Genomic DNA, 14,834 nt, shown 5'->3' with positions numbered 1-14,834 from the left:
CTGTTTGCCCATTCACTAGCGTGTGTCTGGTGTCTGAAGCGTCCAGAAGAGGGTGTCAGATCCCTCCTGGAACCAGGGTTGCAGGCCGTTGTGAGCTGCTATGTGGGTGCTGGGAACCGGGCCGGGGTCCTCTTCCAGAACAGTATGGCTGCTTAACCTCTGATCAGCCCCCCGGGATATTGCTTTATAACGATCTTTTCTCACAACATACGAATGTCCTTCTGGGTCAAAACCAGAGAATGAACATGCCTGTTAAGCTCTTGTCTGAATCACACAGTCTTACTGTGCTCAGTACTCTGCCCTCTCTTGTGAACATGACTTCCTACCGATTTTATTCCTGGGAGACTCCCGGAGGAAGGAATGGGGATGCCCCCCCCCCCCCGTTTACTTACCCCGAGAACGTTTAACTCCCAGGGTAACATCCGGGAGCGTTCTTTCCGGCGGGGAATCTTGGACTCGGTGCATCCTCTTGACTCAGAAGGGGCGAGGGAGGGAGGAGGGTCGGTCCCCTTTAAAGGACGCACCTACGCTTTCCATTCGGAGATGCGGGATCCGCTACAAAAGGCAAGTCCGAGCGAGCGACTGTTTCCGTTTGTTCCGGGGTGGGGTGGGACCGGGGCCGTCGTGCCCGCTTCCGAGGCCCGCCTGCCAAGCCGGCTTTGGCTCGGGGCGACCGACTTCTGAGTCCCCCTGAACGCTCCGCGGCGGCACGGCCGACCGACGCACCAACCGGCCGCAACCGGCCAGCGCCGTCTGGAAACTTCGCTCGCTCGCTCGGCTTCTCCCGGGCTCGAGGTGGCTGACTGAACCGAACGCGCCGCTCGCCTCACTGAGCGCCGCCGCCTCGAAGGAAGTGGCCACGTCTCCCTCAGACGCGGGGGTCCGGCCCCGTGAGGACCCGCGCCTCCCTCCGGCCGCGCGACGCCTCGAGGCACGCCGGGTCGCTCAGGGCGCGCGGGAGCGAGCGAGCGAGAGAGCGCGGGCCGCCGTCGAGTCGCGCGATCCCCAGCTGGCGGCCCTAAGACGCGGGCGCCGGCTCCTCAGCTGCGGCCCGGGGGCGTGGCAAGGCCCCACGGATCCTGTTTTCCCGGCCAGGGCCGGCTTTCGGTTTCGTTTCCTTCCAGCGGAACAGTGGGACCGGGCCCGTGAACGACGCCATCGTCCGTGCTGAGCCTCTGTCCGACGGCCATGGCCCACGCCGGAGTGGCAGCGGCAGAGGTGACCCAGCTGCTGTGCGCGGCCGGGGGCGCCTTGGAGTTGGCGGAGCTGCGGCGCCGCTTGCGAACCAGCCTGGGGGCCGACGCCCTGGAGCGGCTGCTGCGGGACCGCGGGCGCTTCGTGGTGGCCTCGCGGGCGGCCGTGGCCGTGGGCGCGGGCCGGGCGGCGGCGGCGGCCTCGGAGCGCGTGGTGCTGGCCGTGTCGTCGCTGCGTCTATGCCGCGCGCATCAGGGCCCCAAGCCGGGCTGCACCGGGCTCTGCGCGCAGCTGCATCTCTGCAAGTTTCTCATCTATGGCAACTGCAAGTTCCTGAGGACCGGGTAAGGATGCCAAGGATGGGCTTGGGCGGATGCTGCTGGCCCTCCACTCCCGGGCCTCTACCCGCGTCCCGTGATTGGGGCAGACCACTAGTTGACGGTTCCTCAGCCTCTCCTGTCCTTCACTCTCAAGAACGTTCATTGATCACCTACTGAGTGACTGGCAGTGTGTGGTGGACTGGCACACATAGAATGTGGTGCCAAGAGGGACACCTGAGCATGGCAGTATGGCTCCCAGGAGGAAAGCTGGTCCTCAGGGTTGCTTTGAGGAGCAGACAAGGCTTGCTGTCACAGCTGTAAGGAAGCTTTGGAAGTGCCACTCAACTCCTGTTTCTTTGCTTAGAAAAGGAAACTCAGATTTTCAAGATCCGTAGGGGGTTCCCGCTCTCCCCTAGGCACAGACCTTCCTGGGTGCCTTTCTACACACTCCACCCCTACTTTGGCTCATTAGGTGGCAAAACCCTGCCTGGAATGCCCTTCCTGGTTTGCTTTTTTTAGTGCCTCGGGCAGGAGCTGAAAGATTATTCGCTTTTTTGCGCTTTCTCTAACTCTTCCACAACACACTTTTATGTCCTTATTAGTCTGGGCTGCTCTCTGCTTGCACCTGCAAGGTGATTAGTGAAATCTGTTTATACTGAAGAATTCGGCCTCACCTTAAAGGTGATGAGGCCTGTTGAATGTCAGCCATGAGCTTTGTGTTTTAGGAAGATGCCTTGGGTAATGATGCAGGGATGCTGGGTTAGGAGAGGATGTTGGAGAAGACTTCATGCTTCGAAGCTAGTCCAGTTATCTAGAAGGATTCGTTCCTTCCTTCCCTGCTTCCTTTTGCTGTAACCTTGATCTGTGCAATCAATCAGGGATCCAGGCTGGCGAATACAACTGCACCCTCAACACTTTTGAGGCAGTTCTAAGTATCAATATCAAGTTCTGGGGGTCGAAGTGAGAGTCTGGTGAGATGTTTGTGTGGTCCAGGTCTAGAAGTGATAAATATCCCAATTACCAGAGGCTGTCTCCCACCCCTACCTAAGGGGTATGGTCTTAGAAATGTGGTCTTTAGGACTTATTTATTCAGAAATAATACAGATTAGAACTTGTCCAAACAAGGTGTATGCGAGAGATTTGGGAAAATTAAAGGTGAGCCTGCCAGCATGAAGAGAGGCTGTGGGAGAGATGGTGACTCTTGTTTCTGTTCCCACTGTGGACTGAAAGCTGGAGAGGGTTTGAGTTCTTTACTTAAAAGGAAGGCTAAACCCTTACATGCTGATTTGGAAGCTGCTAGGTGGTAAATACTGTGGCCCCAGTCACAGACGTCTTCAGTCCCTGACTTCCAGACCTGTGCTCAGGAGGCGGTGTGCCTGCTGGTCAAGAGCATGGTCCATGAGCTAGTTACCTTGTTTCAGTCCAGCTCTGCTCTTCACTGGCTAGTAATCCTGGGCAAGTAGCTTTATGGCTGACTCTGTCCCCTCAGTGATAAGATTACTTACCTCACAGGTTTGTTGACTGAATCAACTCATTTAGGCAACCTCTGTTGCATAGTAAATGCTCGCTAAGTTTTAGTTGCTATTATTGCAGTTATTTGTATGCTTGGGTTTGGCAGCACCATCTTATCTTCCCTTCTTCTCATCTCATTTTGTCATCTTTATCCTAACCTCTGAAGATGTGGCTTATTTATTGTTTTATACCTTCCAGTGGACTCTGCAGTGCCTTTTTCCTTTGGTGCTACTGTATTCTTACCGCAGCTGACCTCAGACTTTGACTTTTCTGTTGCATTCACCAGTTGGGAGAGAGGAGTCAAGGTTCATGGATTTTGATCTGAGGGGAGGAGGGACAGAGATCAGAGAGCTAGGAGGAGAAGAGGGTTTGGAGATGGATCCAGGAATTTGGCATTCTTTCAGAATGTTTACTACAGATGTTAAATAAGGTGTGGTAGTGTCTGCATCAGGCACATGCTGCTTGCCTGCCTTTCCAGGTGACCCAGACTGTCATTAAAGGTTTGTCCCTGGGTTCTTAGGGTGGAGTACCAGTGCCTGGTTGATATGTGCTCACCAGGTGCTTATGGGTGGAAAGTACAGAGAAGAGGAGCTGCAAACCAGGCGGACCCCGGAGTGTCTGTGTCTGTGTGTACCACACCTGGGAGCATGGGTCACTCTGCCAGGCACTTCTTTTAAAAAGATTTATTTATTATTATATGTAAGTACACTGTAGCTGTCTTCAGACACTCCAGAAGAGGAAGTCAGATCTCATTACGGATGGTTTTGAGCCACCATGTGGTTGCTGAGATTTGAACTCAGGACCTTCGGAAGAGCAGCCAGTGCCCTTAACTGCTGAGCCATTTCTCCAGTCCTCTGCTTAGCATTTTAAAAAGGATTTATTTTTATTATTTAAATTATGTGTCTATACGGGGAGTAGAGTGTAGGGAATGGTGCACATAGGTGCAGGTGCCTTCAAAGGCCAGAAGAGAGTGTTAGTGAGACACCCAGTGTGGGTGCTGGGAATTGAATGCAGGTCCTCTGGGAGAGTAGAATAGTGTCCCTGACTACTGAGCTTTCCCTCTACCCCTTGCTCAATTGTTTTTTGGGGAGAGGGGATGGGTTGGGTTGAGACAGGGTTTCTACATAGCCCTGGCTGTTCTGGAACTCACTTTGTAGCCCAGACTGGCCTCAAAAATCTGCCTGCCTTTGCCTCCCAAGTGTTGAGATTAAAGGTGTGTGCTACCTAGACTCACCCCTGCTCAGGTTTTTCATCCAAGTGCTTACTCAGTGAGTGACCAGTGTGCTGTGACATTTGTTTGCATGATGGCCCTGCCCTTCTCTTTACATACCCGCTGAGAAATGTTCTCCCGAGCCCTAGACATTGTCCAGTCTCATCTCTTCCTGGTAAATAAGCATATATTTTCATGCATAGAGTTTTTTTCTCTCTGATGCTTATAAGGAGGGTCAGGAAGAGTTTGTGAAAAAAAATGCCACGAAGAATAATCTCCCCGGCTCTGTGAGTCTGCCAGGGCTGCCATAACAGAGTACCATGGATCGGGTGGCTTGACTTTGGCTTTTCCCTCCCTCTCTGCCTTTCTCTTCTCTCTTCCTCTCTTCTCTCCCATTTCTTCTCTTTCCTTCCTCTCTTCCTTCACAGAGGCTTGCTCTATTGTCCAGCTAGACTATAACTTATGATGCCCCTGCCTCAGCTTCTGAGTACTAGGATTACAGGCGTGTGTAATAAGGCTGGCAGTCTAGAAGGCTTAAACAACACAAAGGGGTTCTTAGTATTCTGGAGGACGGGGTTCTGAGATGAGGTCATGTTGGATTGGGGCTAATGACATCGTTTTATCTTATGACCCTATCTTCAAAAGAAGTTTTACATCCTAAGGATCTGGAAGTTGGAACTCTAATAGGGGATTTTAGGGAGGTAAGATTTAGCCTGTAACAGCATCTTTGCTTCTTTGCAGGAAGAACTGTAGGAATGGTCACAACTTGAAGACTGATCACAACCTGAGTGTGTTGAGGACACATGGTGTCGACCACCTCACATATACTGAGCTTTGCCAACTCTTGCTTCAGAATGACCCTTCACTTTTACCAGATGTGAGTGTTTAGAAGGGTGTGGGGTTCTTCTTTGCAAGTAATAGTGAAGAAGCCAGATGGCTGGAAGATAGATAACTCTTAGTGCTGAGAACTCCATTTTGACCAAGAACTATTGCACAGAGGAGACTTGGATTTAATATCCAGCTCTGTTAATTAAATCTACTGGATTTAATATCCAGCTCTGTTGATGTTGGACCAGCCTTGGCATTTCTTGAAAATTTTCCTTCCCTATCATTTGGGCTGGCACCATCCCTGTATTGATTTAGTGAGGTTGACCAGCACCTGAAGCAAATGTTATTTAGAACTAAGCAGAATGAGAGTCCTCAGCTGGCCCATCCCTGAATGGTAGGAATTGGAGCTGCATGTTTGGGGTGTTGTTTGAGACTATGAAGAAGCCTTCCATAGCTGCATGATGATCCAGTACTCTCTCTGCTCATTCCCTTGTAATCAGGAGACTATGTACATTAGCTGACATGAAATCTCAGTTTGTGTAAGCTTATTACATTATCTCTATCATTTGGTGGGGGAAGATTAGCAGCACAAAAGGTTTATTGGGTAAGGAGCAGGAGAAAGTACAGAGAAGCTTTTGGACAGCAGCAGGGTCAGGATGACATTCACGGCAGGGGAAAGGAAGGCAGGTGCTGAGTAGGAGACTGACTAAAGCATGATTCTGAGAACAGCTCTACCAGGCTCAGGTGCTGCTGGAGGGAGCGGTGACTCGCCAGATTTGACCTGCTTTAGGATCATGGCTGTTATCCATTGTACTAGCCAAGGAAGGCCATAATGGGAACAGGACCCTGGCTCTGTAGGGCTTCCCTGGGCCTTGGGTTTCTCCAGTGGATCTGAGCAGGGTGTTTTCCATGTATGGGCTGGCTACACGGGATGCTTTGGCACTGTTACTGGTTTGAGCCAACAGATGAGATTGGCATATTTAATGCAGATATTTCCATATTAGACAATTAATGTCACCCATATGAGGAGTAATAGCACAGAATCATGTCTGACACATAATAAAGATTAACTTTTTATATTTGTCTTTTGAAAATTCATACTGGTTTACTTCTGCTAAGCTTTTTGGAATATCCATTATCAGCTAAACATTGATGACCAGTGGGTAACACACCCTGCTTTGCCCTTAAGGGAGGCAAATCAAATGGTGGGATAGGAAAGTCAGAGAATGATTGGGTAATGTTTAAGAAACTGTCAAAAGTTCACATTCTGCACTGTGGGGAAAGGTGTTTGGGGCAGATAAGGCCTGTCCAGGGTGTGGGCAGATAAGTGAGGAAGAGGGTGGTCTGGCACCTCTCATATGTCAGCGTTGGTTAGTATTTTCATGGTTCCCGGTTCACTAATCATAACAACTCTGCGACATTGATGGCATTCTACCCATTTTAGAGATTCAAAAAATGGAGTCTCAAAGCTGGTGAATGGCTTGTCTAACAAGGCAGCCGTCAGAATTGCTATCTGGCTTTTTCCCTTTGGTAGACCATCTGTAGAGTGGAGGTCTCGGGGAAAAACCTGGGTTCTGCCTTTCAACTCCCAAGGGAATCCTACAGCTTGTGGAATGTAATGTCTAGAAATTGAGTAGGTGGGCCACTGTCCAGGTTGAAGTATTTGGGGTACAGAGAAGGAGCAGTTGATTGAAGTTCAAGTTGCAGGTTTGTAGTTGTGCATTGTGGTGTGTGTTTGTGATCTTAACACTTGGATGGTAGAGCCGGAGGACTAGGCCTCATCCTGTCTTTACCTGTGTAGGTTGAGGACAGCCTGGGCTGTGGGAGACCTTGTGTTAATAAACCAGAAAAACAGTTAGAGCAAACAACAGATACAGAGACTAGCTGTGTGACTGGGGCAAGGTGATAACATTTTAATAAAATGTATTAAATTTATTAGGAGACACAGATATACTAGGTACAAGGGTGAGTGTGAGTATGCTTGTCCACAGTGTGGAGGTCAGATGACAGGCCCAGGGAGTTGTTCATTGTTATGTGGGCTCTGGTATTTGCATCAGGTTCCTTTACCTGCTGAGCCATCTTGTTGGCCCTTGCTGTTTAGCTTTGAAGTCTGTTAGTTCCCTTGAGAAATGGAGGGTGGTGTTACCCAACTTTGAGATGCCTTATCCCTAAGAACCTCTCTGACTTTGAATTTTGAAAGGAGAATTGGGAAAACTGAACCACTAAAGTATATTTGGTTTGATGAGGCTGTGTGTATAGGTATATTGAGGTAGATAGGAGGCTGCTACTGCTCTGGCCTCTTTAAAGTTCTGTGAATCTTCCCAGGAAAAGGTCTTGTTTGAAGTTATTTTAGCTTAGGGAATATTTTGGTATCTATATCTTGAGTAAGATGAATTCTCTATAGCCCATGTGAATGGTGAAATAATATAGTGATCATGTGGCCCCTTTCTCCCATGGCATGACTGTTGAGTGCTGTATGCAGTATTCATGTGATGATGTCTTTCTGCCTCTTTGTCCACAGATATGCCTACACTACAACAAAGGTGATGGACCCTTCGGCTCTTGCTCCTTCCAAAAGCAGTGCATTAAACTCCATATCTGCCAGTACTTCCTACAGGGAGAATGCAAGTTTGGCACAAGCTGTAAGAGGTCCCACGAGTTCACTAACTCTGAGAGTCTGGAGCAGCTGGAAAGGTTGGGTTTAAGTTCTGACCTGGTGAGCAGGCTACTCTCTACTTACCGGAATGCATATGACATCAAGAATAAGGACTCATCCCTCAGCAAAGTGTCCCCTTCTTCTGCAGGTCCACAGGGGACTTCTGGTAAGGCTAATGGAAAGTGCTGCAGGCTCTGGGCTTGGGGCCTGGATTTTTGTTGGTTAGTAAATAGAATATGATTTTGTGGAAGTGTGGATCTCTTTTACTAAGACTCATTGATCTTTTCCTAGCTAGGAGGTTGTGAAGATGGTCGGAATCTAGACACAGTCAAACAGGGCATTCCAGATGATGCAAGTTGGGGTTTGGCACATTATTAATTCTAGAGGAGCTGGGTCTGCACTGAAATGAGGTCAGCTCCCCCTGTGTAATTGCCTTCCACCCCCTGGAGAATTTTTCTTCTCAGCGAGGGATCGAGAGCTGGGATGTTACATATAGCTCTAGGACCGTCTATTAGGTAGCATTCTTTATGATATTACAAATGAACACAAGAAGGCATTGGTAAAGCTGTGGCTTTGGCCATCCTGCCATGAGCAAGCACAAGTTTTCCCCCTTGTAAGTTTATTTGGCCTTATTCTCTGCTGCTTTTTAGCACCTAGACAGCGCCTGGCCCATAGTAACCCATCAACATGAGTGAGTATGGTGGGGTTTTTCTAAGTGTCTGTCAGGCTTAGTGACAGAGGAATTTTCATTTAGATTTTATGTTCATAAGTGCTTTTCTTGTATGTCTGTCTGTGCAACACACATGCCTGGTGCTTACAGAGGCCAGGAGAAGGTGTTAGCTCCTCTGGAGCTGGGGTTACTACAGATGGCTGTGAGCTGCCACATGGATGCTGAGAATTTTATCCAAGTCCTCTGCAAGAGCAGCCAGTGCTCTCAAGGGCAGAGCCATCTCTAGCCCCTAGTAGAGATTTTTTTTTAAAAATATTTTTTAGTTATTCTTTGATGATTTCATACATGTATATAATATTCTTAATCATATGCAATCCAAATCCCCTTCCTACTTTTTCCAGTTCCTCCCAGTACTTTCTCCTTCAACTTATGTGTGAGTTTTAAAAAGATCTTTTAAACTTTTATTTGTGTGTATATGTTGCATTTGTGAATGTATGCAACATGTATGCAAGTGCCCTTAGAAGTCAGAAGAGGGCATCAGGTCTTCTGAAGCTGGAGTTACAGGTGGTTTTGATCTTCATGTGGGTCCTGGAGTCAGGTCCTCTGGAAGAGCAGCAAATATTCTTAACCACGGACCAATTTCTTTATCTCCCTCATGCTATCATTTTAAAAATTATTTATTTACATATATTTGTGTGTGTGTGTATATATGTGTATATGAACATGCATGCATGTGTGTGTCATAGCACATGTGTGTAGGTCAGAAGACAGTTTGGGGAATCTGTTCTCTCAGTTCACATTTAGATCTCAGGGATCAAACCCACATTATTAGACTTGGCAGCTAGTGCCTTTACCACTGAATCTAATTAATGTTACCGGCATGCATGTTGGCATGGGGCTATCCTACCAATGACCAGTAGCTGCACCAACAAAGGAAAATGGCTCTTCCTCTCCTAAGCAGTAATCACTTACCAATAGCTCCTCAGCTAGGATAGGCTCCCCGTGAGCCTGTCTCACATCCATAATGGAATGTTGGCTGGCTTAATCTTACCTTGGTAAGCTGTAGGTGTTGTGAGTATATGAGTGCAGTGGCTACGTTATGTGTAGAATACAGCATTTCATAGCGCACTTCCCATCCTCCAGCTCTTACATTCTTCCTGCCCCCTCTTTATCCCCTGAGCCTTGAGGAGCCTCTAGACAAATGTCTTATTTAGGGCTAACCACTTAACAGTCATTTAATTTCAACACTTTGACCAGTTAAAATTCTGCATTGGTAGCTGCTCACTGCAAAAAGGAGGTTTGTAAACCAAGGTTGAGAGTACCAGTAATATATGGGTATAAAATAGTGTATTTAAAAGGTGGCTTGGCATGTCCATTTAGCAATCCACAGTAGGCAGTTACCCTCTAATGCCTGCCCTCTCCTGCCAGGAACTTTTGCTTGGGTTTACAGTAGGAAGCATGAATTTTCTCTTATAGAGCAAGCCAAAATCCAATCAGGCAGCAGTTGATTACCAGTGACCAGTTGTTCCCAGGTTGTGCCGATACTGTACCAGTAGGCATAGTTTGCCTGATAGGCTGATACTGTAGCTTGCACCGCCACTGTGGGTATGCCCTTGATGACTCTTCCCTCCAGTGGCCTGCTTTGTGCCTTCTAGCACTGGAAGTTAGCCAACAGGGAAGATGGTTTCAGGTCAGTTCAAGTTTGTCTGTCTCTGTGGTTTTCAATCAAAGTATGTTGTGTCTTCAGCAACCATCTCCCTATGCTGAGCAAATGAGCAATAGCAATGCCTGTGTTATTTTTATGGGGGTGCCCCTGGGGCTTCCTGACCAGTGATTCATAGGGAGATATCATCCCATGCCTGGAACTGAGGGTTTTTAGGAACCCATGTGTTCTGGGGAAAGAATTGTCCATCCATGCAGTGTACCACTACTCAAATTTCTTTTTAAAATTGTTTAATCTAAAATAGCATATAGAGCAATGTGTTTCCATAATTTCCCATAGAGTCTTGGTTTCAGTTAATGCACCCTTACCCTTTTCTCCCCACCAACCCCAGACCTTATCCATGCTTAGACTTGAACCCCTGTGTTTCCCAGCTACTTGCGTCTAACCCTCCCCACCTATGGCCTGTTCTCTTGCTCATGTGCCCCTTTTCTAGCTGCCTGGTCTCTATAGACACTCTTAGTAAATACACAAATCTAAACATTTTAAGCTACAATGCACACAAGAGTTTTTTTGAGGTGACATCTTGCTCTGTTCTCTATACTGGCTACAGAGTCAACAAAAATGATCTTTGCCTCAGTTTCCCTGATAACCAGACCATTAAGTGTATGCCTTTGTGCTTGCTTAGAGATTTTATTTAACAATCATTTCTTAACTACCTGCTGTCTATGGCCCTTGAGGGAGCATTTGAAAACTTGGTTCATTTGTATTTCATGGTAGAGGCTGTTGGCTGGCCACTCCGGTTCTCTGCTCTTTCATTTCAGCAGCTTTGAGAGTTCCTGCTGAAACATGAGAACAGGCCTCCACCTCCAGGCACCTCATGCCCATCCACTCATACAGCCATTAAGATAGAAAATATTTATAATAGATCTTTTCCTAAAATACCAGGTAAATACCAAGACCACCAGCAAACATATTGACCTTTCTAAAGATTTATTTATTTATTTTATGCATATGAGTACACTATTGCTCTTTTCAGACACACCAGAAGAGGGTATCAGATCCCATTACAGATGGTTGTGAGCCACCATGTGGTTGCTGGGAATTGAACTCGGGACCTCTAGAAGAGCAGTCAGTGTTCTTAACTGCCATCTCTCCAGCCCCCATATTGACCTTTCTAATCTTATCTGATTATCATAATTAAAAATAGTTCTTACTACCTCTAGTTTTTCTTTGTATTTTCTTTACTTTGAGGTTGTATGTGTGTGTATGTGTGTGCACATATAGGTATCTTCATGTGTAAATAGGTCATGTATACTAATATGAGTAGAGGCTATTCCTCAAGTGCTGTCCACTTTGGGTTTGTTTTTTGTTTTGTTTTGTTTTTGAGACAGAATCTCTTATTGTCCTGGGCCTCACCAGATAGGCTAGGTTAGCTGGCCAGTGAGCCACAAGGGATCAATCTGTCAGTTTCTACTTCACTAGCCCCGGAACTCCAAGCATGCCTGGTCATGCCCAGCATTGTATACACACACACATACACACATATATAAATATATATATATGTATATGTATGTATGTGTGTATATATGTGTATATATGTATGTGTGTCTCTATATATGTATATATGTGTGTATATATGTATATATACACACATACATACATATACCTACATACATACATATGTGTGTGTGTGTGTGTGTGTGTGTGTGTGTGTTTTAAGGCAAGGTCTCTTGAAGTAGACTAGGCTAACCTTGAACTCAACAGAGATACTCCTGCCTCTCTCAACCAAGTGCTTTGATTAAAGGCATGTAGCACCATATTCAGCTTAAATTTTTATTTTATTATATGTGAATATCTGTTTTGCCTGTTGGTGCATCACTTGCTTGCTTGACGCCCACAGACCAGAAGATGGCGTCAGATCCTTTGGACCTGGAGTTACAGATAATTGTGAGAGACCATGTGAATGCTAGAAAGTGAACATGTGTCCTCTAGAGGAGCAACAAGTGCTCTTAACCATCTTTCTAGCCCCACTTGGACTTTTAAAACTGGGGGTTCTGGGACATTGACCTGCGATCCTCAAGCTTGCAAGACAGGCACTTACTAAGCTGCCCTCCCAGTCTCTTCAGATATTTGAAGATATACAGAGGTTTTGCTTTAAATGATGTTTAGAGCACCTTCTGGATTATGACTATTGAAAACTGAGGGACAGACCCACTACGGAGTGGCTTAGGTCTCAGCAGTCACTACCCTGGAGATAGAGTGCTTCAGGTCTCCCAGGTGTGGGTTTTGAGGCCCAGCCTATGAAATATCTGGGAGTTTGTAAAATGAGAAGGGAAGATGCTGGTAACAGAGTGACAGGTGATAGGATAGTAAATGAGGAGAGGTTATAAATGAGTTTTCATACTTATTTAGGGTTAAGTGAATAAGGCAAAGACACATTGGAATGGTATCCTTTGAAAGAACCTAATATATTTGTCTTGTTTTTTTGTTTGTTTTGTTTGTTTTTTTGTTTTTTCGAGACAGGGTTTCTTTGTATAGCCCTGGCTGTCCTGGAACTCACTTTGTAGACCAGGTTAGCCTCGAACTCAGAAATCCGCCTGCCTCTGCCTCCTGAGTGCGGGGATTAAAGGTGTGCACCACCACGCCTGGCACTTGTCTTGTTTTAAGAGCCCTTCAAGTAAACTAAGAATATTTTATTTGGAGATAAAAGCTTTCCATATATTATCTTTTTTGTTAGTACCCAGTTCTAAAGATTTCATTGACAAATATTTACTATAGAAATTAAATGTGATATTTTAAAATACCTTTCTATTTTTCTTTCCTAGTGACTTGGATGGATAGTCAGAATTAAAAAATAATACCCCTCTGTGATGCCCTAGACTTAGTAAAAAAAAAAAACTATGTGCTAGGAGTCCCTCTAAAAGTCAGTGCCCACCTGTGTGACTGGGGGTACTTTTGTCCCCCGCAGGACAGGTTCTGTCAGTTTGCCTAGGCCATTTTTGCACAGAGGTGAATAAACTCTTCCTTCCTTTTCTCTGTGAAGTGCTGTAATCCTACATGAGAAGTGTTGATAGGAGCTGACATGTCATGTGCTGTTTCTCTGTAGAAAGAAAAGGCAGCCCAGGCCCTGTGTCACCAGGCACTCCTAGCCAGGAGGAGGGTGAGCAGATTTGCTTGTACCATATTCGGAAGAGTTGCAGCTTTCAAGGTAAGTTAGCCGCTCTTCACGGGAGGGCAAACTGCTTCTCATTACTGGAACTGCTTTAAGGCAACCCCAGAGAGAGCAGGGGTCTTGACAAACTCATTCTGAATCTGCTTTGTTGAGGATTAAAGAAATTATTTGCATTTTCAAGTGAAACTGTAGATAAGTTTTGGGGAATATAGACTTTGGATCTGTACCAGGTGAGTATCAAATGACCACAGAACTGAATGAAATGGGGCTACTCAGTCTAGCTGGAGCTAAGATAATTGCCACTTCTGTAGTAACACCTAGGGGAGAAACTGGGAAGACTGCAGTGAGGAGATGGAGGCACTTGTATTAGCACTTAGAGGATTGCCCAAGGTTTCCTCAAGTATTGGGCCAGTGGTCCCTGCTTGCCTTCCTTTATCACAAATAGTCATTCTTGTGTGGGTCAGTATTTTCACACGAGCTTTGTGTTCTTCACTGACAGCCTGACTATGACTAAAGATTCTTAAGTCCTGTGACTGCAGTGACTGAAATGTTGTGTTTCATTTTTAGTTTTTAGATGTCACACAAGCAATCATGAGTGTTTTCACTTTGTGAAGAAGGAGTTAGATGGTACAGAGCGGAGCAGAGAGATTTCCATCTGCTTCATCCTTCTCCAGTGGTACACACTTGCTGTATGCTGTGCCACACTTATTTTATGCATTTTATTTCAGATTAAATTTTATCTTACATGTATGGAAGTTTGCCTACATATGTCTGTGCACCATGCTTGTGCCTGGTTCCAAGAAGGCCAGAAGAGGGTGTCTGGTCCCTTGGAACTGGACTTATAGAAGGCTGTGGACTACCATGTCAGTGCTGGGAAGCAAACCTGCGTCCTCTGAAAAGGCATTCTATCTTTCTTGCCCCTTCATTCTTGTTTTTAAAGATTTATTTGTTTCTTTTTTTTAAACTTATTAGATATTTTCTTCATTTACATTTCAAATGCTATCCCGAATGTCCCCTATACCTTCCCCCAACCCTGCTCCCCTGCCCAACCACTCCCACTTCTTGGCCCTGGCATTTTCCTGTATGGGGCATATAAAGTTTGCAAGACCAAGGGGCATCTCTTCCCAATGATGGCAGACTAGGCCATCTTCTGCTATATATGTAGCTAGAGACACGAGCTCTGGGGGTACTGATTAGTTCATATTGTTGTTTCACCTATAGGGTTGCAGACCCCTTCAGTTCCTTGGGTAATTTCTCTAGCTCCTCCATTGGGGTCTCTGTGTTCTATCCTATAGATGACTGTTGGCATCCACTTCTATATTTGCCAGGCATTGCCATAGCCTCACAGAGATAGCTGTATCAGTGTCCTTTCAGCAAGATCTTGCTGGCATATGCAATAGTGTCTGCGTTTGGTGGCTGATTATGGGATGGACCCCCAGGTGGGGCAGTCTCTGGATGGTCCATCCTTTCATCTTAGCTCCAAACTTTGTCTCTGCCACTTCTTTCATGGGTATTTTATTCCCTATTTTAGGAAGGAATGAAGTATCCACGTGTTGGTCTTCCTTATGCTTGATTTTCTTGTGTTTTGGAGATTGTATCTTGGGTATTC

The 14,834-nt window shown here is 46.2% G+C and overlaps 1 protein-coding gene across 1 annotated transcript in view; it reads left to right on the top strand.

Moving 5' to 3' along the window:
• The first annotated feature begins 606 nt into the window (after nucleotides 1-606).
• Nucleotides 607-14,834, top strand: part of Parp12 (poly(ADP-ribose) polymerase family member 12) — a 44,006-nt gene continuing 29,778 nt past the window's right edge. The window contains exons 1-4 of the mRNA XM_021191299.2: nucleotides 607-1,538; nucleotides 4,978-5,113; nucleotides 7,586-7,886; nucleotides 13,160-13,261. Coding sequence (XP_021046958.1) covers nucleotides 1,189-1,538; nucleotides 4,978-5,113; nucleotides 7,586-7,886; nucleotides 13,160-13,261 — 889 coding nt within the window. The 5' untranslated portion in view covers nucleotides 607-1,188. The remainder of the gene's footprint in view (nucleotides 1,539-4,977; nucleotides 5,114-7,585; nucleotides 7,887-13,159; nucleotides 13,262-14,834) is intronic.

Source organism: Mus pahari, chromosome 2, assembly GCF_900095145.1.
Source record: "Mus pahari chromosome 2, PAHARI_EIJ_v1.1, whole genome shotgun sequence".
NCBI classification, from domain to species: domain Eukaryota; kingdom Metazoa; phylum Chordata; class Mammalia; order Rodentia; family Muridae; genus Mus; species Mus pahari.
Note: the sequence above shows the minus strand (reverse complement) of the source record. Positions and strands in the feature narration are given on the sequence as shown.